At 40.6% G+C, this 24,890-nt stretch overlaps 1 protein-coding gene across 3 annotated transcripts in view; it reads right to left on the bottom strand.

Moving 5' to 3' along the window:
- UBE2F (ubiquitin conjugating enzyme E2 F (putative)) overlaps positions 1-24,890 on the bottom strand; it is a 66,142-nt gene that overhangs the window by 26,558 nt on the left and 14,694 nt on the right. For all 3 annotated transcript variants that reach the window (XR_003526609.1, XM_027637076.1, XM_027637077.1), the window contains 5 exons: positions 19,874-19,941; positions 15,217-15,287; positions 10,722-10,779; positions 2,990-3,022; positions 877-939 (listed from right to left, as the gene is read on the bottom strand). Coding sequence is in view for 2 of the 3 variants with exons in the window: in XM_027637076.1 (XP_027492877.1) it covers positions 877-939; positions 2,990-3,022; positions 10,722-10,779; positions 15,217-15,287; positions 19,874-19,941 (293 nt within the window). In the remaining variant the exon portion in view is untranslated. The remainder of the gene's footprint in view (positions 1-876; positions 940-2,989; positions 3,023-10,721; positions 10,780-15,216; positions 15,288-19,873; positions 19,942-24,890) is intronic.

Here is a 24,890-nt window from a genome sequence, read left to right as displayed (position 1 = left end):
TGATATTTCCTCTTGAAAAAATGAGATAAATTAGGTGCACTGCCTGACTGCATTTTCAATGAACTCTTCAAATCAACGCTTACCTGGAAGTTTTCTTCCATCTTAGAGGTTAACCCCCACAAAAGTATCAGAAGGATTTAATTAAAACAAGAGATCTTGAGCATGCCAAGTGTAAGTTCTGTGTGCTTGAGGAATTAATCTATATAATAAAATGTGACACCATTCTGGACATTGATACAAAGAAGAAATTAGCACTTTTGGTCACCTCTACCTCCAGACACCCTCTCAAGTTGAGCAGTACATTCTCACCAGGTCACTAAGCAAGAACATGTTTTGACCCAGTCCGTAATACAACATGTTAAAATTAGGACCAGTAACAAGAAAATAAAGCTTCCCCTCCTCTCCTGGCCTTTAAATATGCCCAGATTTTTCCTGGCTTTATAAAAGCACGATAGATGTAAGAGCTGTGAAGAAAAAAGTTGCCTTTGGAAAGAGATAGAAAAAGATCTTTTCACAGGTGTTTTAAGGTAAAGGCTACTCACGTCACTGTGACAAACCAACTCACTGTCACTTGCTGCACAGAACATGTACAACTTCAGGGAAACAATCTCAGAAACGAGAAGGAAAAGATCATCTATTTTGGGGACATGACTACATTATGGTCAACAATTCCAGCATATGGTGACTAACACTACTGTGTGGAGTTTACTTTCCCAGAGAAAGCACTTTTTGTTTGAGTAACTGGTTGCTGATACAATGAGTCACTCGACTGCCTGAAGTACCAGCGCGAGCGCTTTAAAAGGACTGACTGGGAATCCGAGTACAGAACGTGTATTTGTTTAGGAACAACAGGCTTTAAATAAACCACTGACTCACCTTGTCACGCAGATGATGCTCTGCAGCCTCAATATTCAAGGGATCGTCAAAATTCAAAAGATCCTGGAAAAAAAAACCCCAGAGAACATGACAGGTATCCCACTCACTGCATCGCATGCAGAACCCACATTCCCAGTGAAGAACAGAACGAAACAAAGCAAAGAGGACCAGCAAGTCCAGTGCCATTTTCTCACTACCTTGGTGGTGTCCCTGTCAAAGGAAACCACAAATGAGTCTGATGACTGCAAACCAAATCATAAGACAATTAAAGGACAACAGCAGCAAGGCATTTGAGCCCTTCTGGTGGCAGGTCACACATGGCCCTGTGACACTCCTCCCTGGCAGTGACGCATTTCTATTTGAAAACTGAGACAGTTTTAAGCCCAATTTTGAAGGAACATTCAAATTTTCAGGAGGCACAATTCTTGTTGATTTTTGCTCGAAGGTAAAGTAAACCCTTAAAAAAACCCCCTGCAAACATCATGGTGATAAGGTAGAAGTTTCCTTAATGCCATCTCCACAGAAAAGCAACTTAATTCCCTCCTGTGAAGAAACTATGTAACCTAGAGCATGAGAAACAGGGATGTTTTAGCAGTATGAGAAAAACAAGAGGAAAAGAACTGCAAAGAGCCCAGGAACTAAAGGCATGTGGGGTCAGGGAGTAGAAAGTCAAAATAAACCTATTTCTCAGTTTAATTTCAAATACTAACTTTGGAAGGAGAGAGGGTCTAGGGTTAAAAACAATGGAGAACACGATGCTGCTGGAAAGGGAATCATCATTAAAAATAATACTGAACCACAAATCCCTATTCTGCCTGCAGTCCAGATCCTTTCCCCAGTTTAGTTCAGTCTATGACTGAGTGGAATACTGCTGCTCCACAAGTTTGAAAGGCTCCTGTCAGTCTCTGACTCATTTTCAGGCAGCAGTCAAGGCACCACACCTATCCACCTCATTTTCCTCTCTCTTTCTTCCAGAAAGTCCCAAAAGAACCTGCAAGACCCATGTGATCCCAGTGCCAGCTTTCTAAAGCCTACTTATTTATAAGAAGGTGGTTGTGGGGGAAATCCAAGAGGGAAGCTGGGAAGCACAGCTCTTACTGGCCATGACAAATCCCTGTGGTCTCCGACCCACAACTCTGCAGCTGTTTGCCCTACAGATTATTTTTATGTGCAGTTCTGCCCCTGAAGGCATTCCTTTGTACTTCCAGTGGATTTTACTCCCTTCCAGTTACTCATCATGCAGTGGAGACTGACTGTGAAACGCAATTACCTTTTATTAAAAAGGCAAATGCTCCCCAATCTCCTAAAATCAATTTACCAGAGAAGTTGTTGAAACAAATCAAGCCTTGGGGTGCCAGGAAATCCCAGCAAATTGTAGTCAGTCACTGGCCTGGGCTACACTGGAGGTTTCAGTAACTCTCCACGATCCCAGTGACAGCACTGGAAGCACAGCCACTGCTCTGCCTCTGCAGGTAGTGGTGGAAGGAATTCCTCTCTCCAAAAACAGGCTGAGACAAGGGAAGCCCACAGCAATGTTCCTCATCCAAAGTTTTTCACAGCCTCCTTTCTACATCCTGGAGTGGCTGGGGTAGCTCTCTCCAGAGGGCATGACAAATGTGGTCACCAAGTTAGTGCCACTCTGCTTTCTCCTGACCTTCCTATGGCTGTGGAAAGGGACCATAACCCTGGAATCCCTAAAAGAGGCAATTTTCTACAGTAAAGACTTAGCCTCTCCACTTTTAAGACAAAAGCAGCTGTTGCATCCTGCCTGCCTCTTACAGCTTCCTGCCCTCTCCTCCATTTTCAAGGAAGGAATTTCATACTGCATGGAAGATATCAAGTAACCTGTTATCAAAATGTCCCACAATATTTTTAACCAACAGTAAAATGGATGTACAAAAAGCTGGCACTTCAGACCATCTGTACTAGTCTTGCAGTTACAGGGAAAAAAAAAAGCACAAGCTGATTTCATACTTGTACAACCTCCACTGAAGTCGAGGGAAATAATGACCTAAACTTTTAGAGGCAACACACAGGGTTCATGTTAGCAGATGCTCAAGCTGAACCAGGTGGGAAAAAGAAAAGTGGATATGCAAAATATTTCTTTACTTACAGTAAATAAGGAGTTTAATCCCCAGACAACATCCTGCAAAGGAAAAACAGTCAGACATGGATTTCAGGTGTTTTGAACACGTTCACATACTTAATTTTTATATTAATCATTAAATTACTGGAAACTAAATCTAGATTAAGGGTGATGTTTAACTAATTTACATCAAAATATTGAAAAAGCTTTCCCAATTAATGGACACTTGATATTTAGGAGTCAGCAAAAAACAAATACTGCATATTCAAATAAAAGTTCAGATCTGTGTGTACAGGAGCCTTACTCCTGTTGCTTCTCCACTCAAGAAGATAAATAATACTTTAGTATATGCCATCAACTGAAAACTGCATTCCTTAGTTTAAAGGATGGCCATAAAACCTAATTCAGTAATGCATTCTTAAAATGAAAAAATTAAAATGGTGTCAGACAAATACTTGAAACTGTCAAAATATCAGATAAAAGAGAGTTAGGTGTAGTATGAGTATGGAAAAATACTGTTCTTATATAAGAATATGTCTCAGATAATTCTATTACCTTTAAGTACCTATTTAAACACACTGAATAGAGAGGGTCTGCAATTTCTGCAAACAGGAGGTTTCAGGGGAACCTGCCTCCAAATAGTGTCACCAAGCAGCTTATTTTGGGGTTCTGTTAGCACTGACCTCAGAGTCCACTGACAACCTTCAAAGAGGAAGAAAACACACAACATCCAAATATTACAGAAATACACCTAAAAGAATCATCTATCACCAACTCAGAGGCTACACTTTTCTACCTACAGAAAAGATTATTTCTTTCAGCAGCAACATAACCAAGCTCCCTACTGCAAAATTCCACTGCAGTCTGAGCACTGGAGCTCACACCCACCAGACACTTCAGTTAAAGACCAGGGCTGATCTCGTGACAGCCTGCGAGCACTGGACTGCCTGTCCATGAAAACCACACTGCCTCATTTCCACCCGTGGGACAAAGGCTGCCCATGAATAATTTCATGGCTAAAATATGCCTTTTACAATAAAGATAAAGCCTCAAAGTTAAAACTCCCTATCCACAGGAAAGAACTTCAATAATTGAGTGCATTTCAGCTTGTTTCCTGTTCTGGGCCCTCTGCTGAGTGGTGGATCACAGAAATCCATATCTCTTAAGGACACCATGCAATTATGTCCTAATGAAAAAGACATGATGTCAGCATTATGTGGAAAACAGCCTCTCATGATCCAATATCCCTTTGATCTTGCACAAATAACCTTACTCAGTTTATTTGCTTTAAAACCATGAATCTGCCCAGCACAGCTGATATTGTGTTTCCAGTTTCAGCACCTTGACATGTGTGGCAAAACCAGCAACTCTCAAAGGTGCTCATGACCTTCAGTGGCAGCACAGACACAAACTACATGAAAGGAATGACCCAGACACTGAATTACAGGGAGCCCCTTCCACTGCTGCCCTCAGAGGCTTTACTGCCCTACAGGGAGGCAGTGGATGTTTTGGGGGTGGTGGTAATAGAAATGTGATACCAAATTGTTTTCCCATTACATAATAAATTGCTCCCAAATTCTTACTTGCTGAGCCCTGATTTTAGGGCTTTGGGATGTTTGACTCATTCAGACTGGCTTTGCACGGAGTTTCATTTAAAAAAATGACAAACACAAAAAGAAAAAAACCCAGCAAAACTCTGTAAGGTCACAAGTTGTCAGAATGTTGTACATTTTCACTGTCATTCTAGACACCAAAAAACGCATAACGGGATTATTATTACTATTACTACTGAATAACTTATGTGTGAAAGTCTTAATATAATTTTTGATGTTTCCACCCATTCAACTTTTATGACTTGCTGGGTTCATTTTATATCCTTGCATGGCTCCATAAAAAAATAATGCTAAATTCCTACCAGAGGGCAACACTTTTTGTAATGAGTTTGCGGCTAGCTTGGGTTTAAATCTAGGATATTGAGAAAAGGAAATGGGATGGAACAAGAGCGAAACAAATACTTTGTATTTGAGAAACCTGACACTGTTGCATTGCAGAAAGAATGCCTTTGCATTACTGACTCCAGAGCTGCCTGCTGCATGCAGAGAAGCACCGGCCTTTGAACTAAAGGATGTAGGAGCCACCAAAGATCCTGTCAGATCTAACAGTTCAAACACTTCTACTTTCTTTCAGTGTAATAAAGCATCAGCCTTGGTTTCAAACATTTATCGGACTTCTGCTTAAACACTCTGAAAACTGAAAGTTGGGTGTAGTACAAGAACTTTTAAAGGTTATCTCCCCAGGCAGGAGCAGGACAGATGGCAACTTAAAATGCTAATAGTGCACACCTCGATGCTGCTGCACCTCAATGAGAACTCCCTTGTAAGAGGAGCATCACACATCTCTACCTGACAAGGTAACACCTGACAAGGCTTTTTCCTTTACAAAGCTGCTTTTTATCAACTTTCTTCTCTGTGCTTGACATCCAAGTGAGAGTACAAGTGCACCCACTGCTGAGGGGTCACTTCAGAGCACAGCTGAGAACCTCCTGTGCTTTTTGGACCGAAGCACCCAGGTGTGCCCAGGCTGGACCCTGCAGGCAAAGCTGCTGAATTGCCTGAGCTGCTTTAAGTGGCTCCAGCTCCAGCCATGCCCAGGGACCATGCCTGGTCCCTATTCCCTGTCCAGTGTCCCAGAGGCTTTGCATAAGCACAGATGACACCCATGGGGTTAGATGCTTTTGGGAATCAACAGCAGATCTTGGGAATGCAAGTGAGTTTAATTAACATCTACTTTGTTAGTTCAGAGGATTTAAGGACGATACTTGAGCTAAATAATCAGGGTTCCCAAGCAGAGCACTACCTGGCTAAATCCACAGCAAGTGGAAGAGGGAATAGAGGGAAACACACTCTGCTCCGTGGCAATATCACCAGTCTGAGATCGACAGTGGGGAAGTCAACACAAGCAAGTCAGAAGATCAGACAACTGTAAATAACCCTTTATAATGGTCCCTTTTCGTTCTGGAGTATTTTTGTGTTGCACTTGAGTGAAAAGTTACATCAAACCCCTGCCCACAGATTTATTTACAGCATGCCAAACGAGGAGAAAAAGACCTGCCACTGCAGCAGTGTTTAAAGTTCAAAAGCAATGAATCAAAATCCTCAATACAGCTTTTGAAGTCGCCTCTCATGAGGCCAGAGAGTCTCAAAGCTTTGCATTTGCAGGAGGTCCTAATTCAGTTAGTCACCAGCCCTTCCCAAGTGACAGTTCTCACAACCACTTCACAAAAGCAATGCCACTGAAACCATGACACAAACAAGGGTTTCAAAAACACAACCACAGCACTTTTTTTCAAGAGAAAGCAGACATGTAAATTGCAAATTAAGATTTTCCTTTAACAAGCAAACTATATTTAATACATTAATTTAAGCAGAGAGAAAGCCAGACAAAAGCAGCTAATGAACTTCCAATTAAAGAAACTCCTTTAGAGATCCAAGGAGCATTTTGGATCTAATAGATTGATTAAATCAAAGCTCGTTGCTAAACCACTTTTTACAAACAAACAATTTAAGCCACTCAGATGAACGAAAGGAGCAGCAGTCATTTATACAAGATGTCTGAAGCAAATTTTTTTTGTTTGCTTTATAAACTGAAGCAACAACTCCAATAAAACAAGTGCCCTGGAGCAGCTCTCTGATATCCTGTCTGCCTATGCACCAGCTCCAGGTGATTCTCCTCTTCTATTCACCCTCTTCCATCATGCCTTGAAAACAAGCCCAGCTTCTTCCTCCCTTCACTGCAGCCTTCCCCAAGCTCTGTCATGCTTCTCCTCCTCAAACATCTGGTATTTCCCCCCACGGAGTAACCACCTCTCTGCAACCCCTAAAGCATAAAAAATTCATCATTGATCCTGGGATTCAAAAAAAAAAAAAAGAAAAAAGAAAAGAAAAAGTTTTTAGCTTGTGAAAAAACTTCTTCCCTCCGAAAGAGTCTTCTCCAAAATAAAATTTTCTGTTTTGTGTTTCCTCTCCCATCTCAGAGAATTCCTGTAGGAGGAAAAACACTATTTCCACCTGGAATAAGTCACCCACAAAGGGCATCTCAATTCTCATGTGCCTGCCAACCCAGCCCATGCTTCCCACCCAAGCACAACAGCAGCTTACAGAGGGCTTGGGGGAACTTAAATGGCATGAACTGCTCCAGTTAGCAAATACAAAAAAAGGAGGAAGGCTGGAAAACGACTTCTTCTGTGCTTAAATATATGAGAGGGAAGAAAACAGGAACAATTCCAGTCTGTTCCTCTCCCAGACCAAGCCAGCTGCGAATTGCCAAGTATGCAGGAGCACTCCTGTAAAATCCCTCACTTTTGTCACTGCCTCCTTGACATTTGTCCTCGAGGGTACTTCAGGGTAGGCAGATAGCCTTGTATAAATTGTTCCCTGGGGAATTCTGTGATAGCTCCCTAATGAACTACACTGCAGTGATTAGGAACACTAAAGCCATGCCCTCAGGAGACAAGTCTACTCAACTGATTAAAGTTGACACAAATTGCATATTCAGAAGTCAACAATTTTGGGAAAACAACCAGGTTTAACTAACTGTACTGCCTTGCTCTCCTGACTCACATGCCAGCAATAACAGCTACTATACCTAAACCAAAGATTTGGCTTTACCAGAAGATACTAAAGAGAGAAAGATATAAAAGAGAGAAAATGAAAACTTCTGCAAATGTTTTATGAAGCAAAGGCTACGATAAGACATTGAGCTGGGTGTTTTCACCAGCCTAGGCAGGTACAGAGGGGAAAGAAATAAATCACTTCTTAGAAAACTGATAAAGCCAATTTATAAATCAAAATACAACACAATAGAACCCCGCAGAAAAATTTCCTGAAGCTTATTTTAAGAGAAAACAGAACGTCAGATCTACACAGAAGATTGTCTTTAGTGGCTTACATCTTCTCTTCACAAAATAGTAGGTCTGAAGTTTTTTTGTCTGGGGCTTATTCAATTTTTAGAGGTGGAGAAGAAAGACAAAGAGACCCATTCCAAAACAGAACTTGAATAAATCAATAGCTGTACAATGGCACCATAACACTGAGAAAAAACGAGCAACAAGAATTAATGTGAATGACACAGAACATACAGGTTTTCTTTTTTCCCCTTCATCCTGAAGACAGTGACAGTTATTGTCTGTTTAAAATACTCCTCTGCACTGATTACATATGGTTTTGACAGCAGACCACCTATTTTCCTTAAGATGATAGATCAAAGTTTTGTACTTTCAAAACTATTCAGGCTGATGCTTAAACATGGAGGTAAAGTTAACTGGAAAAGTTAAGTCACAACCCTCTGATTTATTTCTCCAAGAGATTAGTTTGGCATTTGCATGATTTCAAATAAAGTAATTTTACTGCCTGAAGACAACAGCAGAACTACTGTAACAAAGAGGGCAAAATTTTCCCATTAGTACTAAACACTAATTAAATAAGCAAGCCTCTTAAGGATAAACTCCAAACAGCAATAGTTTATTGAAAATGAGTTAATTCCTTTTAGATTAGATAATCTAATAGCACAGACAGATACCTATTAACCTTGCATCTGAAGTTATGGGAGACAAATTCCTGAAAAAAACAGTGCTTTCCTGTAGGTGGGTATGAAAAGTTGTCTGCAGATCTATAGTCTAAGACCACCTTGACACTTCCCATTCCTGCTCCTGTGTCTCCTGACAGCAGCAACAGCCACTTATTTATGGACCTATTTCCAGCTGTAGTTGGTTAGAGGTCATTGCAGAAGGAACAGCTTGACTTTTAGAACCAATTCTTCAATCACAATACACAGATCCACTTCTTCAGTTTTTAAATCAATCACTCCAGATATTTTTACAGCTAAGTGAAAAGGAGCATTTAGGAAAAAGCTGGAGAATACTAGGGAGTATCTTAACTAGGCAGGTCATAGTCATGGCAAATAGGATACAAAGAAGTGAATGTTGAGGAATAACAGAAGCTACTAAAGCACTTTTGAGTGTGAAATTTGGATTACAGAAGGGGAAGAAGCAGGGTATCAGTGTAACAGCAACTGTGTTAATTCATATGAGATATTTAAAAACTGGTATTTCCTGTGACATAAAATCTGAGAACAGAATGGAATTAAAGCCACTATTTGTTTTCTGTCTGGAAAACTTCCATTTTGATCATCAAACCTAAAAGCAGGAGAAAAGCAAGTTCAGACACTGAGCAGAGGCTCAAAATAACTGCAGCAGTCTTCAGCTTCAGCCTTAATTCATAAGAATTATCTGTTTTAAAGAGGAAACTATACAATAAAATGATGCAGGACATAACAGAATGGAGACTGAAAGGTAAATAAGCTCCTGTTGCTAACTCATAACCAGGTAACAATTAAGAATTCTCTACACAGTTAAAATACATTTTATCAGATAATTTTTACAGATTATTTAGCAGATTTTTGCTTTTATTTCAGAAAGCTTCTTCAAGTTTCTACCCATTTGATACTGAAGCCAATTATCAAAAAGGTCACAACAGTTTTTTTTGAAGGATTTTTCATGTAAGAGCTCTGCTGCCACCACAAGGATTCAGAAGATGAGACAACATGAAACTTCAGCCTTCTAAAGGTTTAAGCACACAAACTCCATGCATGCAGCAGCATAAAGCAGAGCTGGTTTGTGCATGTGGCTTTTGATGTGTGTTATCTAATTGGAATGGTTCTACTAACCATGGAAATGGCTGCTATTAGTAATTCCTGGGAATTTTTGTTGCAGAAGTACAGTACATGCCCATTCTCAAATTCAATACCTTAGCAGTGGTTCAGAGTGTTTATCGGACAAATTTGGGTACTATCCCTCCAGAAAACCAGTCTGCCTTCATATTACTGATGAGAGGAATATGAAATACTGATTTGCAAGTCCATCACTGGCCAAGAATGGATGCCATCCACAGTGTTACTGTGCAAACTCACACAGTATTATGGAGATGAGCAGGTGCTCCAAGGTGCTCCAACCACGGTTTCCAAATGTTCATAGAGGTCTGGGTTCAATGGGACCTTAAAGCTCATCTAGTCCCACCCTGCTGCCATGGGCAGAGACACCTTCCACTAAACCAGGCTGCTCAAAGCCCCATCCAGGGTGTTGGAAACAAAGGATTCAGGAAGGCTGGATTAGTGGGGGCAACTGGCACATAAAGAGACAAAAGTAACCTGGGTCCCAGCTCATGGCTCTCGTTTGCTGTCGGTCCATTCCATGTAATTCTGTGCTCTGTAGTGAACTCACACCCACCACAATCTTTAGTGCACTGACAAGTAACTGGACCGTGTGGTCATACTGTCCATAAACAGCACAATTCCAGCAACAGGAAGAGCTCAGTGCTCTGCACTGATTTGTCAGGAATATCAATGGAAATTACCAGACATTACTGCTGGTCTTGCTCACATCATGCTCTTGGCAACTGCTGCCTGGGTAAAGAAACAGCAGACCCCCTTACCAACCATGGGGTCTCAGTATCATCTGCAGTCCCACCAAGCTACAAACCCTTTTAGCAGTCACAGCAGGATTTGTGCAGCTACACTAAAACTGGTAAACGTTTCTTTGATCAGTCAGTACTGTACTTGTTCTAGTATTGCCACCAGCACTTGTTAAAAGACAAAAATCTCAGTTGTCTCCAGAGCAAACCACATTATCTGTCTCTTTCCAAGTCCATAAAAGGATTTTTAAACTATATCTAGTTCGATGGACGCATCTAAAATGAAATAGTACCTTTAATGTTCTAGTTGGAGCCCAGCCAGTGCCATCGATTGAATGTTCTCTCAATAAACTGGGGAAAAAAAAAAGACACACATATTATACAGTGCAACTTCTAGTTAAACTTTGTCAGAAATCTTCTCAGAAAACATTAGGAACTTAGGAAGTAATTGCAAAAGAAGATCTACTTCTTTCACTATATATAGTGGAATTTCAAACCACAGGAGCTGGCATGTCTTCCTAAAATTACATTCCACACAGTGTCATAACAGAACTCCCGACCTGAGCAAAACCTTTGTCAAAACACCTGAATAAATTTTCCTCAAGCAGAGTAAGTGTGACAGAAATCCTTGTGACAGTCTCTATGTTGAACATTTTTTTTATCCACTGAGCACACAGACACATTTTAGAACATGTTAATCTTTGGTGGAGAGACAAACTTGCAGAACAATGCATCTCTCACCAAAACTAGCACAATCCAATCCAGAAAAGGGTATTTTGGGAGGGATATCTAATTAGCAAAAAGAGGATTATCATCCTCTCTTCTATGAGAAGACTTTAGCTTCCTGGAGGCAGGGATAGGAAAGTGAAATAGTTTTAGTCTGTCTGCTCGGGAGGAGAAAATTCCCTATTAATTGTAACACATGCTCTTGAATTCTAGTACAAACACATATGAATACATAAAATAAGATACAGACTTCCCTATATGCAGATATCCAGCATGGAAATTTATATGACCAACATATTATGCTGCATATTAAGTCCAGTGAAGCTGTTGACCTATTTAAAAGTTGAAATTATAGAGGTGTGTTCAGCTCTTCAGGTATTTCTGGACCTTTCCAGTCCAAACCTCAGCAGTTATGAGAAGGAAAACTACTGGAGACCAGAGAACAATGGAGAAATAAGCTGAAGTTTTGCTCACAAAAGTAATAATATGAATGAGAGAGTCTGGATTCCACAATCATACCTTCCTTTGTAAGAAGCAATATAAAACTGAAATCTCAACACAGCAAAGTGGCAAAGCACAAAAATTCACCACCAGCAGCAGCTTCTGCTACTGAAATGACAGGGTTAAAGTGAAACTCATTAGTCTTAAACCATTAGGTTTTACCAATTTTCAGGGTGACATGTATTAAGTAATTCAAAAATCACAGCAGACCACTAGACCATACAGGCTATCCAGGTAGTTTTTATTGAATGTACAGAGTTTTTATCCAAGGAAATATACTCCTTGTCCTCCTAGAGAGGCTAAGAACAGGATGATCACACTGGACAAGACCATTCCATCTTAACCGTGCTGCTAATCTCATTTCTGTGCCTTTAAAAATGTAAAATACGCCATTACCACCAGCGCAGCTCAAAACTCATCTCAAGAACACTAAAAATAACATCTTGTGGCTGAAATTTTTGTTCGTAGAAAAAAAGTGAAAGTGAAACAAAGGGAACAAAAGCTCCCTATAAAATTGTGCTGAAGTACTCCCCTTTACCTCTTCATATAACTCACTGGGAACTTAAAAGCGAGGAGTAGGCTAACACACAAAAAAATCATAAATATATTCACTGACAGAGCTCAGAGTGCCTGAGCATATCAGTTAAGCCTCATTAACAGCTCTGCAGCTTTCTGAGGCCTCAGAGCTCTCTCTCCAGTGGGGGACACCTGCAGCCAGGACTTGAGGAGACACTCATACCTCTCCTAGAGCTCTGGCAGGAAAGCAGTGAAGACAGGTAAGTGTCCCTCGGCTTAATATTCATTCCTCATTTGCTGATATAATTAATTTATAGAGCAGTATCCTCTTTCTTCCTACAGATTGGCAATGCTCATTAAGCCCCTAATCAGAACCTTTTCCCACAAACTGGTGACTAGAGAAGCTGCATCCCGTGCTCTCCACAGGGATGACCCAGATATAAGAGCCAGCTAAGCAGGTCTGAATAGTGAGAGGATCTCTCAGCATCACACACACAGAATGAACACCTAAACGAGCAGAAACACACAAAAAACATGAATTAGTCTGCTGGATGAACAAGCATCTGCATGTAGCTCCTGTTCAAAGACCTGCCATCCATGGATCCTGCTGCCACAGGGGAGCTGGGCTGACAGGAGGGCGAGTTTGTCAGGGGGGCACTTCACCAGGAACAGGGAAGAACAATAAAACAGCACTTCCATTTGAACCATAGAACAGTTTGGGTTGGAAGGGACCTTAAAGATCATCTAGTTTGCTTTGTCTTCAGCTGTAGAAGGAGCTAAGAAAAGACCAGTGTGTCCTCAGTCACGGGGGACTTGCACTGATAACCACACCTCACCATCTGGGGTTTGTATCTACAGAGACCTCTCAGAATATGATTTCAAATCCTTACATTTGGGTTCCTGTGGGAAGATTGCAAAATCACCATTTTGAAGCTATGGTAACAAAAACCATCATTGATATGACCAGTCAGCTGCTCAGCTTTCACCCCATGAAGTATTTCTCATTTTGTAATTCCTGCATGGAAGAAGGCTTTAAAGAATTTTTTCATGTTAAATACAGAGCACCCTAAAGAGATCTTGCAAAAACATCTACTGACCTGGGAACTGCATTATTCCAGTAAATATTCTGAATAACTGCATTATTCCAGAAAGTTTAAAACCTTCTGAAACTCCAGCTGACATGACTTGACTTACAGCTTAAGTGACTAAAAATTCCTGTAATGGGGAGATCAGTCCTGGAGAAACCTTGACCTTTTTTTATCCACATGTGCAGTGGAGGCAATATCCACAAGTGTGGTCCAGACCTAATTAATATGATCTATTAATAATATGGTCCAGAGTAACTGCAATCCATAAAGCACAGAGAAGCAACACTTTTCCTACCCAAAACTATTACACTTGACCCCAATCTTAACCATTTGGTATGTTTTAATCCAGGGATGATTATCAAAGCAACACATACTTACACCATGATGTATGTTCAGCAAAAGGCAGTTGGGAAAAACACCGATGAAGATTTTTTTTTTCCTGCTTTTAAAAATAACTGAAGCTATTTTAATGTAAAGACTCCTGTGATTGCAGGTACTATATATAGAATGCATTCTCCATTATAACAGGCATAAATCAATCTAAGTTATTTTAGTTTTTCCATCTAAATGGTTTGATATGTTAAGGTACCTAACAATCAAATAAAGCTGATGTTTCAGTGCAGATGCTGAAAAAATCGTTTCACTTCATTAGAACTACAGTGTTCCAACACTACATTCATCTCTCATAATTAGAACCATTTAAAGGCAGGAAACAGGGAAATATCCAGAAGAATGTGTTCAGAGAAGTTGTGGCTGCCTCATCTCTGGAAGTGTCCAAGGCCAGGCTGGACAGGGCTTGGAGCAACCTGGGATAGTGGAAGATGTCCCTACACATGGCAGGGGTTTGGAACGAGATGGGCTTTAAGGTCCTTTCCAACCCAAACCATTCTGGGATTATGTGGATGTGATGCTTTACTTAACCTCAGAAGATTCTGTACTGGAACTTAACTTTAGCTATTGTTTGGTGCCCAGTATTTCTGATTCCACACTTGTTTGTCCCCTTACTTGCACTACCTGACTCAAAGCATCTAAGTTCTCTTAAGGCTGACGAGCCTGACCTGCCTAAAAAGTGTGAGAGATTGCCCTCTGAAAACTTCACTTTCACCAGGACCTTGAACACAGTACTAAAATGATTTTAAATCTACAGGAAAAATACAGTTTTTCTTTTTTCAAGTGCTAATTCGCTACACATGTCAACAACCATTCTGGATCTTCAGAACAGCTTTCAATCTCACACTGTCATTGCATCTGCTTCATCTACATTTTCTTTTATGTGCCACTAACTCGAAAAATGACAGTTATGCTTCTCACTTCTGTTTATGGTTGGCTCCTGGCCAGTTTCACCATCAGGTACTGGTGATGAAACACTGAAATCAAAGTTTCAGAAACTGATTTTTGAGAGGAAACATCTACTATCAAGGAAAACTACCCAGCAACAAAAGCCTCTCATTTTGGTAAAGTAAAGCTTTCAAACTTATCTTCACCCCAAATCTTCTTTGTTATAGCTGGTACATGTGTCGCCTTAGTGGACATTAAATGTTAAAATAATCAAATTACAAGTATAGACGAGCTACTGTCAAAGTTTAAGGAACATTTATGAAATATGAAGGGTTTTCAAGCATTTCACACACTCAGGCATTAAACAGTAAAGCCTCAAGTCCCATCAGGGCCTGAGGATATTCAGTTATAAGGGAGAAAAAAAACCCCAAAATTTTGTTTAGATTGGAGTTTACATTTTTACCCCGAGTAAAACAAAGCATTAAGTCTGAACCTGGCTCTACAAGGGCCCTAATGCACAGCAAGAATGATTCCTTCAGTAGATTCCTATATTCCTATATATGCCACTGATTTGCAGAATCTGTGGAAAACAACACCATCATAACAATTCCATACAATATTTTATCAAGCAGATAAACCTCCAAGGTTAAAAAAAACCCAAACCAGATGCTGGTGCTACCTTAGGCAGATTTCTCCCGTCTCTGTAATGTTGGGATGCCAGATTCTTGTCAAACACTTTACCTTTGGAGGCTGCCAGGAGAGAAAACAAATTACCATGTTATCCCTTAAAATAAAACCATATCACTGTTACAACTCACACAACTGAGAAAGGCAAATACATTTGATACTCACAGCCAAAGTCTGGATGTTAAAGGCACTGATATATAACCTACAGGAGTCAAACTAGACTTCTCTCCCCTTTCAGCTTCTCTCAACTCTTTACAAAAGCTGGGCTGGTATTAGGCTTTTCCTCAGAAAAACATAACTTTGAAGAAAGCCAAGAAAATCTACTCTCTTCTCCCAACTCCGTCAGCGGAAAGAAAACATTCTAAGTCATTCTTAACACTCAACATTCTTAACACTCAACCAGTAAGACAAAAATTTAAACCAAGAAACTACAAAGTGTTTTCCTGGATGGCATATCCAGGTCAGGGGTTTGTTAAACCAGCAGAGAATGCAATGATGATAACTACATCAAAAGAACAACTTCTTTTGAACACAGACCTTCCCGTTCACAGTTGGTCATATTCGAATTTAAGACACTAAAACAAAAAGCTACCAAACTTATTTTCAGGCAAGATCACCAAATTTGTGAATTTCATAGTGGGTTTTGAAACACAGATTCTTAAAATACAGTCTCATTTGCTCTAGTTTTGTGAAGTAAATAAAGAGTGGGTCATAAAAATTTCAGTAGCTTAGCAACAGCACGTTGTTCCATCCATGCTCTCCCCATTAGGATTTGCAACTTTCCATCAGGCAGATTATTCCTTATAGGAAGTGCACTGGAGTACATCAGCACAGACCAGCACCTTGCATAATTTCAATTAAATCACATATTACAGATGTGGAGCTATTTTCCTCCACCGTTTCCCATAAAGTCTTCAGTCAAGAGACAAAACAGCCAAACAGTTATATTTGCAGCATGATGTGTTTTGTGTCACCATTTCGTTCTCAATTTTCCAATTATCTTTTTAATTAAATATTTTTTTTAATTAAGACTCCTTGGAAAAAGAGGTAAGAAAATACACATGGCACTGAGACACCAAAGACACATCCAAAAAATATCTTCTAAAAGAAGAAACACCCATCACCACAACACATCCACAAGTTGTAACAGATTTTGACTGAAAACAGTCTCAAACTCTTTCCCTTCAAAACAAATGCTAGTTTTAGAAGTTTTGTAACAGCACAACTTTATATTAGCTACACCTTCACATTGTTTTGAAAGATTATGTCTAGTTCTCTAGCAAAGGAAAGCAGCAGTATCTATTCCATGCCAGTAGATCAAGATAAAAGAGTAAGTTTCTACCATATCTACCTTCAAATAGGGAATGTATTGATGAGTAGGGAAAAAGCTTTATAGAAACTCTTCAAAAAAAAAAAAAAAAAAATGAAAACCCCAAATCCTCACAGTCAGAGTAAATTAACTGGTGTCTCATTTTTTTGTATCACGAAAACAAAAGAATTCCTTTATCCTTACAAAGCGTTTTTCATTGCTGAAAATTAGAAAAACCCACTTTTGACAGTAAGACAAAGGTTTTCTCTCTCCCTTCTCCTTTTCCCCTGTTAGACAGACAGGACAATGTGGAGCACTGTCATAAAATACGTCTTCAGACAAAACTTCTCCTTCGAGCTTGTTCCAATTCTCCTCCTTAGCCCAACAAATCCCCACAAGATCTCCTTATGATGATGTTTCACTTCAACACCTCCAACCATCTCCAGGTCCTACGTGTGACACTTTGCACAACAAAGCTCACAAAATCCATTTATTTCACTGCTCAAACTCTCTCTTTACCTCAGACACCAAAAGCTGCACAGATAGATCCAATCTCAAATAGGGGGCACAGCAGTTACTGTATCTGTTCCCTCCTCCATTTCCAAGTAGCCCAATGTTTTGGGATCCCTCTTTAGTTTTGGCAGTGGAAACTGTCTGCCTTTCCCATCCATCCTCAGGCCACTTCAACATATCCATGAACACATGCTGAAGGTACAAGAAAGTTTTGCAAGTGTCTGAGAATTCTGCATATTCTAACTTCAGTTTTGGTGGAAGCTTTGCAGAGCAAGTTTCAGTTTAAGTTTGTCTCATTTCTTGAAAAATGAAGGTAATAAATAATCTCTCCCTTCCACTGTTCTCCCCAAATAACAGACTGATTATAAACTGCTAATCGATGAATGAACTTAATTAGCAGTTTCAGATCCTGATAATTTGGCACTCTAAAAAGGACACGTGGACTTAGAGGTATCTGTCCTGTAACTCCAGTTCTTCAATTCACAATCTTTTCTCTAGAGAAAGGATGTGGTTCCTAACAGAAATTTGAAATCTGTGTTATTTGGAATATTTTCTCTGAACACCAGCTAGTCCCAAAGCATTCTTTTGTACTGGATGAGAGGTGCTAGAATTGTAAAATATCTAATTAACAGCTGCTGTAGATTTTTCTGCCAGTACTGAGCAGGAAACCATAACAAACCAGAGACTTTTTAATTCTGGAATTTAAGAATCAAAACAGTCAGATCAAAATTAAGATTCAGCTCTCCAGTTATATATAGCAAATACTTTTCTGAAGCAGTGTTTTTCAGGTGAACAATCGAAATACAGTAATTAAAGAAAATAAAACCAGTATATATTGTGTGTGTTCCCCTGGGCCCAAAATTACCACAGGGGTTAAACTGTTATTATTGAAGGTGACGAAAAAATTAGAGAGCAGAGAACCTGAGAAGGTTTCCCCCTTTATATGAAGGCCATGTTGGCCATGACATTACTTATTCAAGTAAGAACAAGGATGCAGTGAACCTTAAATGACCACCTTTGTGTTTATTATATGAGCATAACCACACACAAGCTACTAAGGGTGGCCTGTATCATAGTCTGAAAGTCTTTGGTGAGGGTAAGGGGGACTTAAAACATCCCACAACCAAAACCATCCCACTGCAAACACTACTTAAAGCACTTACATCTACTGGCAGAAGTGTATCAATGAAGACAGACATGATCCTAAACACTTTGAAAACAAAACAGCTTGAGCAGATAATTCTTGACCAATACTACTACAAAAGGAGAAAAAAAAACTATCAAAATAATCAAAGGGAAAATTCAAAGCTGTTTCAGAAATGCTATAGTCCTCTGCAACCATGAACTTTATATAAGATACATCCCATTAATCCACAGATTATAAAGGAATATCAGGAACTTGAAGGTATCTTCTGGAATGCCAACTATGCTTTCAGAAATATAACTTTTCTACTCTACTAGCAGTGTTAATGCACTGTTCTCCAAGTTCAGTCTGGGAACTCAAGCTATTACCTTCCAGACCACCACACCTCCTTCATACTTTTACACAAACAATGCTGTGACTGCAACACTTACATACACATAATGCTGAATTCAGGCCTGGTGCAGCTGAACATGAGCCAAAGGCCTTCCCAGAAACATTTCCCTAGGATCCTTGCCTATACATTCTTCAGCCTCTCTGAAAGCAAAAGGAGTCTGAACTATCAACACCAAAAGTAAGGAAACAAAGTAGAAGGATGGGGGGAAAAAAATTACAAAATTATCAAAAGCATTCAAACTGAAAGAAAACGACACTTCCTTCCTCCTGAAATTCATATACCTAACTTGCAAATATTGCAACTAACTCAGTTGCTCAAATGAGTCTAGTTTCCTTATGTATCAAGCTATCAGGATACATAACAGCAGCTGTAATTCCTGGGAATCGGAGATGTGCCTTAATTGTTTTCCATTTTTGGGGACAATCTTGTTCTTTTGATAGCTAAACTCTGAAAACAATGACTGAAGTTATTTTTATTGTAATTGTATCTCTCCTCCCTTGCAAGGTTCTGCAATTTTAGTAAAGTACAATCATGAAATACAGAGAGTCTCAGACTTGAAAAGGCCAAGCTGTCTGGAGCTTTCCATTTACCTACAAGAAGATATTGCAATTATTTCCTGGTCCCCTGAAAAGCTGCTTGCTTAATAACCATTGAATTGTTATTTTTTAAAGATATTTAACAGCCTGGGAGACAACCAGTAAAACTGTTGGAGGTGCCACTTGTCACTGTATCTGTGCATTCCACATCCTCACTGTATGGTCCCAGAGGGATTAACACACACAGGGCAAGGAGTCAAGGACAGGGATTTGTTCAGCCTGGAGAAGAGAAGGCTGAAGGGACCCTACTGCTGTCTGCAACTACCTGATAGGAGAGCAGAGAGGAGACTGAGACAGGCTCTTCTTAGAGGTGCACAGTGATAAAAGAGGCCCACAGACAAAAAGAAAAATTCTGACCTGATATAGGGGAAAAAAAAAAAAAAAGAATCACAACAGAGGTAATTAAGCACTGGAACAGAGGCCCAGAGAAGCAGTGAGATCTCCATCCTAGGAGATTTTGAAATGCCAACTAGCCCAGGCCTTGAGCCACCAAACTCAACTTTAAACACTAGTCTAAAATTGAGTAGGAGTTCAGATGACCTCCAGGCAACAAAGATTTTTCTATAAACCCATGGTACTTTAGTAACAGACACAAGATCCTTTCTCTGTCTCAATGCCAAGTTCCCTCTGAAGTCCTATCACCTGGAAAGAAAATCTAAAACGACAACCATTAAACTAAAGACAAAAACTCACCACCATATTGTAGGCATCAGGAACTTCAGTTTCAAACTGAAACTTTCCACCTTGGTAATAGCCCTCATCTAGAAAAGGAAAAACAAGAAAAATAGTTAAATAAGAAAAAACTACGAAGATTAAAATAATGGCACAGGGTTATCATCAAACACTTAGCCTAGTTACACCACACCACTAGCTGCCACCTAATCCAAACACCATGTGAGCAGTGTTTTCCTCCACTCCCAACATTTTTACAGCAGAAATGTGAAGTCAGTGTCAACAGTCCCATAAAAATCCACCATCCTGAGCAGAGTAACAGGCGATACCAAGTTAGAGGAACTTTGGATTGAGCTTCTCATATCTGTATGAAAAAAATCCTGCCACGTGGCACACAGCACCACCTTACCAACCCTTTGGAATGAACTGGAGAAATACTTCACTTGCTAGTGCGTGCTAAATCCTGCTCCAGGACTTTGTACATCTTCCCAAACTTATGCCAGCAATCATGTATCGTGAGCTGTATGAATAATGTGAGCAAGAGCATGTTTCAGTGCACTACAATAAAAGAGCAAGGAGGTCCTTTTATTGTAATTATCTTAGGATGATACATCAGCTAGGAAAATATGTCTGCCTTTCTGTCAACCTCAGACTCAATACTGAATTATTAAAATGGTTACATTTTATAATATGACATCTTAAAATATCTAGTTACATTGAACCAGAAATAATATAATCGGGTAACAGTCAGCCTGCAACTCTTGAGATGGCTGTGCTTCGAAGTTGAAATGCTTGCAAAGTGATCTGAAATGTCTGCCTGGCACTGCCACTACTTTTCACTAAAAAAGGGAAACAGGTACCTAGCCCACATCCAGCTCTGGGGGTCTGGGACATGTCAGGAATGCTCAGGCTCAAACCACCTTGAGCACTCTTGCTCTCTGTATCACATGGTCCAGCCACAGTGCAGGCCTGAAGGCCAGGAGGGCTGGTTATGTATGAATTATGTTTTTTAAACCAACATTGCAAAGGAATGTTCTGTGAAGCAATCCATAGTTTCCAGAAAATAAGAAAACACTTTTTAATCTATCTAGCTTGTTCCAAACTACAACAAACTAGCTTCTCTACCGTAGGTCAAAATCCTCTTTCTGGATGCTGTCTCCTGGACTTGCTGCCTCCCCCATTCCTACACAGGTTTTCTGTCCTCTCCTACCAACCCACATGCTCTGGTTTCAGCCTGTAGCCTCCACACTGCTATAATCACAGGAGAGCAGGCAGTTCCTACCCTCCTGCTCTTTGCCATCTTTCAGCAGCTGACCAACAGAAAAGGAGAGGACATCACCCTGTTCAATAAGGCAAACCCCTCAGCTGGAGAGGGGCGAGCCAGTAAAAGCTGATGCTGCCAGAGATCACCCCCAACTTGCACACTATGTCCAGTGCGCCCCTCCAAAAGACTGTGCTTGAAGCTGGGAAGTCCATCACGGCCCAGCTTCTCCCCAGAGCCTCTGGGACAGGTTGAGAGTATGGAAAAAGAAGATGGTTGGCTTCCCCACCCCACCCAGCACTGCTGGCAGCTGCCTCCACGCTGAGCTGCACAGCAGAGCTGCAGCCCTCAGCCTCTGCAAATCTCCCTGGAATAACCTGTCCAGAACACACACTTTTCAAATCCATTCTCCATTTCCACTCCAATTCAATTTTGAAGTGTGGTGGATTTATTGATCAGCCTTCTCAGACACATTATGCTTTACCAGAAAATCAATTGACACGCACTGATTTTTACAGGAAAAAAAGCAAGATAAAAGCATGTGGTGGTAGTGGATCAAGGGTTGGACTTGATGATCTCGGAGGTCCTTTCCAAGCTGGCTGATTCTGTGATTCTATGTATCTTTTGTTTTCAAATATACTGAGATAAAAGTCAGTAAAGAAAGCCATTACTGAAGAATGAGAAGTGAAAGGTGAGTTAATATCTCCTAGGAGTTCAAACACCACCATTTATCCTACAGAACACAGCTAACTGCGCTTTATCCACCATCTAGCACATTATAATAGCACTGTAATAGCATTTTAACCAACTCTCAGGAATTCTAACTATTTCCTAGTACAAAAGTTATTTTCCTTGGCTTAATTTCACTAGTTCCTTGATCTTGTGGGCCTGGAGCAAAGTGTGCTGCAGGTCTTCACATTGCACCCCTGCTAAAATGGAATAGATGCCTGTTGAGGGATGTATCCACATGTGCCTTATGTCAAAGTAAATACTCCGGTTTAATGAATCCTCAGCTGTCCAAAAGAAACATCCAAGAACAGCTCCAAGGGAGGAGAGCTGGCCAAAAGACTGTCAGATTCCTGCCAGTCAAGCAGCAAGAGCAAAGCCACGCTCCACGTGGGTGTGCACACTGGAAACACCAGGCCCACAGCCACTGCAGAGTGCAGAACAGTAAGGTACGTCCTTGGCTCCGAGCACAGACACCAAGATCAGCCTGACACTGCTCAAGAGACACACGGGGTGGAGAAAAAAGCTGAACAGTTGGTTTTCATTTTCTCTGCCCTTCTCCACCATGCAGACCCAGCTCAGGATAGCTCCAATACCACCCAGTCACAGGAGAAACTCCCCGTGTCCACGTGCAGGATGTAATTGGTGTCAGCAGAATAGAAGCAGCAGGACTAGATGGTGAAAGAACACCCGTTTTCCTTAAAAACGTATTTTAGGTGAGGTCAAGCACTTTCAAAACTGTATATTTACACCTCCACAGGCTCTAAGAGATACTTCATCTATTAACTCAGCTTTCTTGTATTTGTTTTCCTGTGTTCTCTATAAGGCTGAGAAATCTCTGGAAGGGCTGGAGTACCTTACATGTTGTATGTGCCTCGTGCTGCAGGCCACTTCTACATCCTTTCAGATCAAATCTCCCTCAAAGACAATTCAATACTCTTCAGTGCCTTGCCTGACAACTCATTTTCTGTTTTGGTTTTACCTGGACATCAATCCATGCTAGCACTAACCAAAAATTATACTGGTCACATCACTGGCCTCGTTGTAAAATAAGCAAGGACATATTTACCCAACTGGTAGAGTAAGGCATCTCTGATCCCTCCTTTTACAATTCTCCCTTTATGTTAGTGATCTTTTCACTGAAGCACCAATAAAGCTACTCACTACCAATCACTCAAATGTGTATCAACAATTCATACCTTGGAGGGCCTCAGTACTCAGCCAGAAATCTTGCACTGCACTAACAGGATAAGCTTTCATGATAAAGTCATCTGGTGGCATCTCAAGCAAGGAAATAAGTTCTCAGCCTGGGACAAAGACCCTCAACATTTTTAGGCAGAGAGAAGTGGTGGGAAAAACTGAAGTTCTGGCAGAATTACCGATGGGGAAAGTGCTATAAATAAAACCATCAACTAAAACAGCTTTAGCACATAACTTAGGAAGTTAGCCACTGAGAGTCTTTTGCTAAAAGGGAATATATCTGAGTTCCAGTCTTCCTCCTACTGCTTAAATTTTGTCTTCAAGCTGCATTAGCAGAGCAAGCATCCCACACACTTCAGTCTCAATTTTCATTACCAACAACCGGACTCTAATCTTAGTTTGCATTTGTAAGGTGTTTTTTATGCCTGAAAGTGCTGTGGAAGATACTAAACCAAATTATTTCACCACATTAAAAGAAAATGCAAGATAATTAGGACAGGCCACAAAGAATGCACTTGGGATAGCTGCTCCTTGAACCAGCAGCATTGAAATGCTCAGCCATGCTCACAGACATTTCTCATTCTACGGCATGCAAACCAGAAAACAGGCTCTTTATTAATCCCCCCAGAATGGGATTCTAAAATAACTACACTAACCCTAGACTGCTCCAGCTGCCTGGGAACTGCAGGAAAATTGCATTAACCACACACACTCTTCTAGTGTTCTTCATGTGTAAGCCACCTGAACTCACCTCCTTTACTTTTTTCCAGGTCATTACCATGTTTTAGTCTCAGCTTCCAATTTTGTGCTCCAAATATCAGTGCAGCAGGCAGGACTCTGCCTGTGTTACAAGCATATATCTCCTTATTTTCCCTAGATTTTAATCCAATGTGGTACTGGTGAAAAATAAGAACAGAGGCAAGTGTGGCACAAGGGCATTTTTCAATGACAGAACAATTGTTTCAGATGACAAAAGGAAAAAGAAGCTTCAGACAGCACAGAAAGCCAGCAGTGTGTGCCTTGGGAACACAGAGTTTTGTCCACTGCGGCAGTAAAATCTAAGGCTTACCCATTTTCTAGCAGGCACTACTATATATCCACTGATGGTGCACTGCAGAATTTAAGCCCTAATGTTAGAAAATAAGAGAACTTAAACTGAAAGCCTTAAGAAGCGAGCCCATGAAGCCCTTTGCTGTGCAGGCTCCCACTCCTGTTTATGCACCTCATCAGTCCTAACAGGGCGAACCGCAAGGCAGCGCTGGATATTCCCTGGCTGAGCCCAGCCCTTGCTCCACAAAAAAAGCTGCAGGGAGATTTGCAAAGCCAAATGCACAAGCAGGATTTCTAGAAGTAACTCGGCTCCAAATGCAAGAGAGAGTTCTAGGCAGAAGGAAAACTGGTTCTTCCTCCAGACTGTCAAGTTTCATGCAATAATGTTTAGACACTACAAGAATAGTTGGCTCGAGCCCACTCGAGCTGTAAAAATTCTCTGACAACCACTTAGCTGCCTCTTTGCTATCCCAGAGGAAACTAAGATTTAGCACACCGTAAAGAAAACCTCAGTCTTGAAGGGAATCAGAAAACTACAAAGATTTTCTTGGTCTGTGTTATGTTCTGCCTTTAGAGAGCTGTGCTGAGCTGCAGCTGATCACAAGATTCTACACCTGAATTACGCACAGCTGAAAATAGATGTTTACTTGGGGTCAGACTGCAACTGCAGAGACTTCAGCTGTGCAGCTATATTTAGAGTAACAAAACGTTAATTAAGATCATCTCGTTTTCAAGATCATTTCAGCAATGAAGCCAGCACAAAAACCACACTCTGCCTGCAGCACAAAAACCACACTCTGC

The sequence above is a fragment of the Corapipo altera genome, unplaced genomic scaffold (assembly GCF_003945725.1).
Source record: "Corapipo altera isolate COAL_440 unplaced genomic scaffold, ASM394572v1 45, whole genome shotgun sequence".
NCBI lineage: Eukaryota > Metazoa > Chordata > Aves > Passeriformes > Pipridae > Corapipo > Corapipo altera.
The sequence above is the reverse complement of the archived record's forward strand: the minus strand, read 5'-3'. Positions and strand labels throughout refer to the sequence as shown.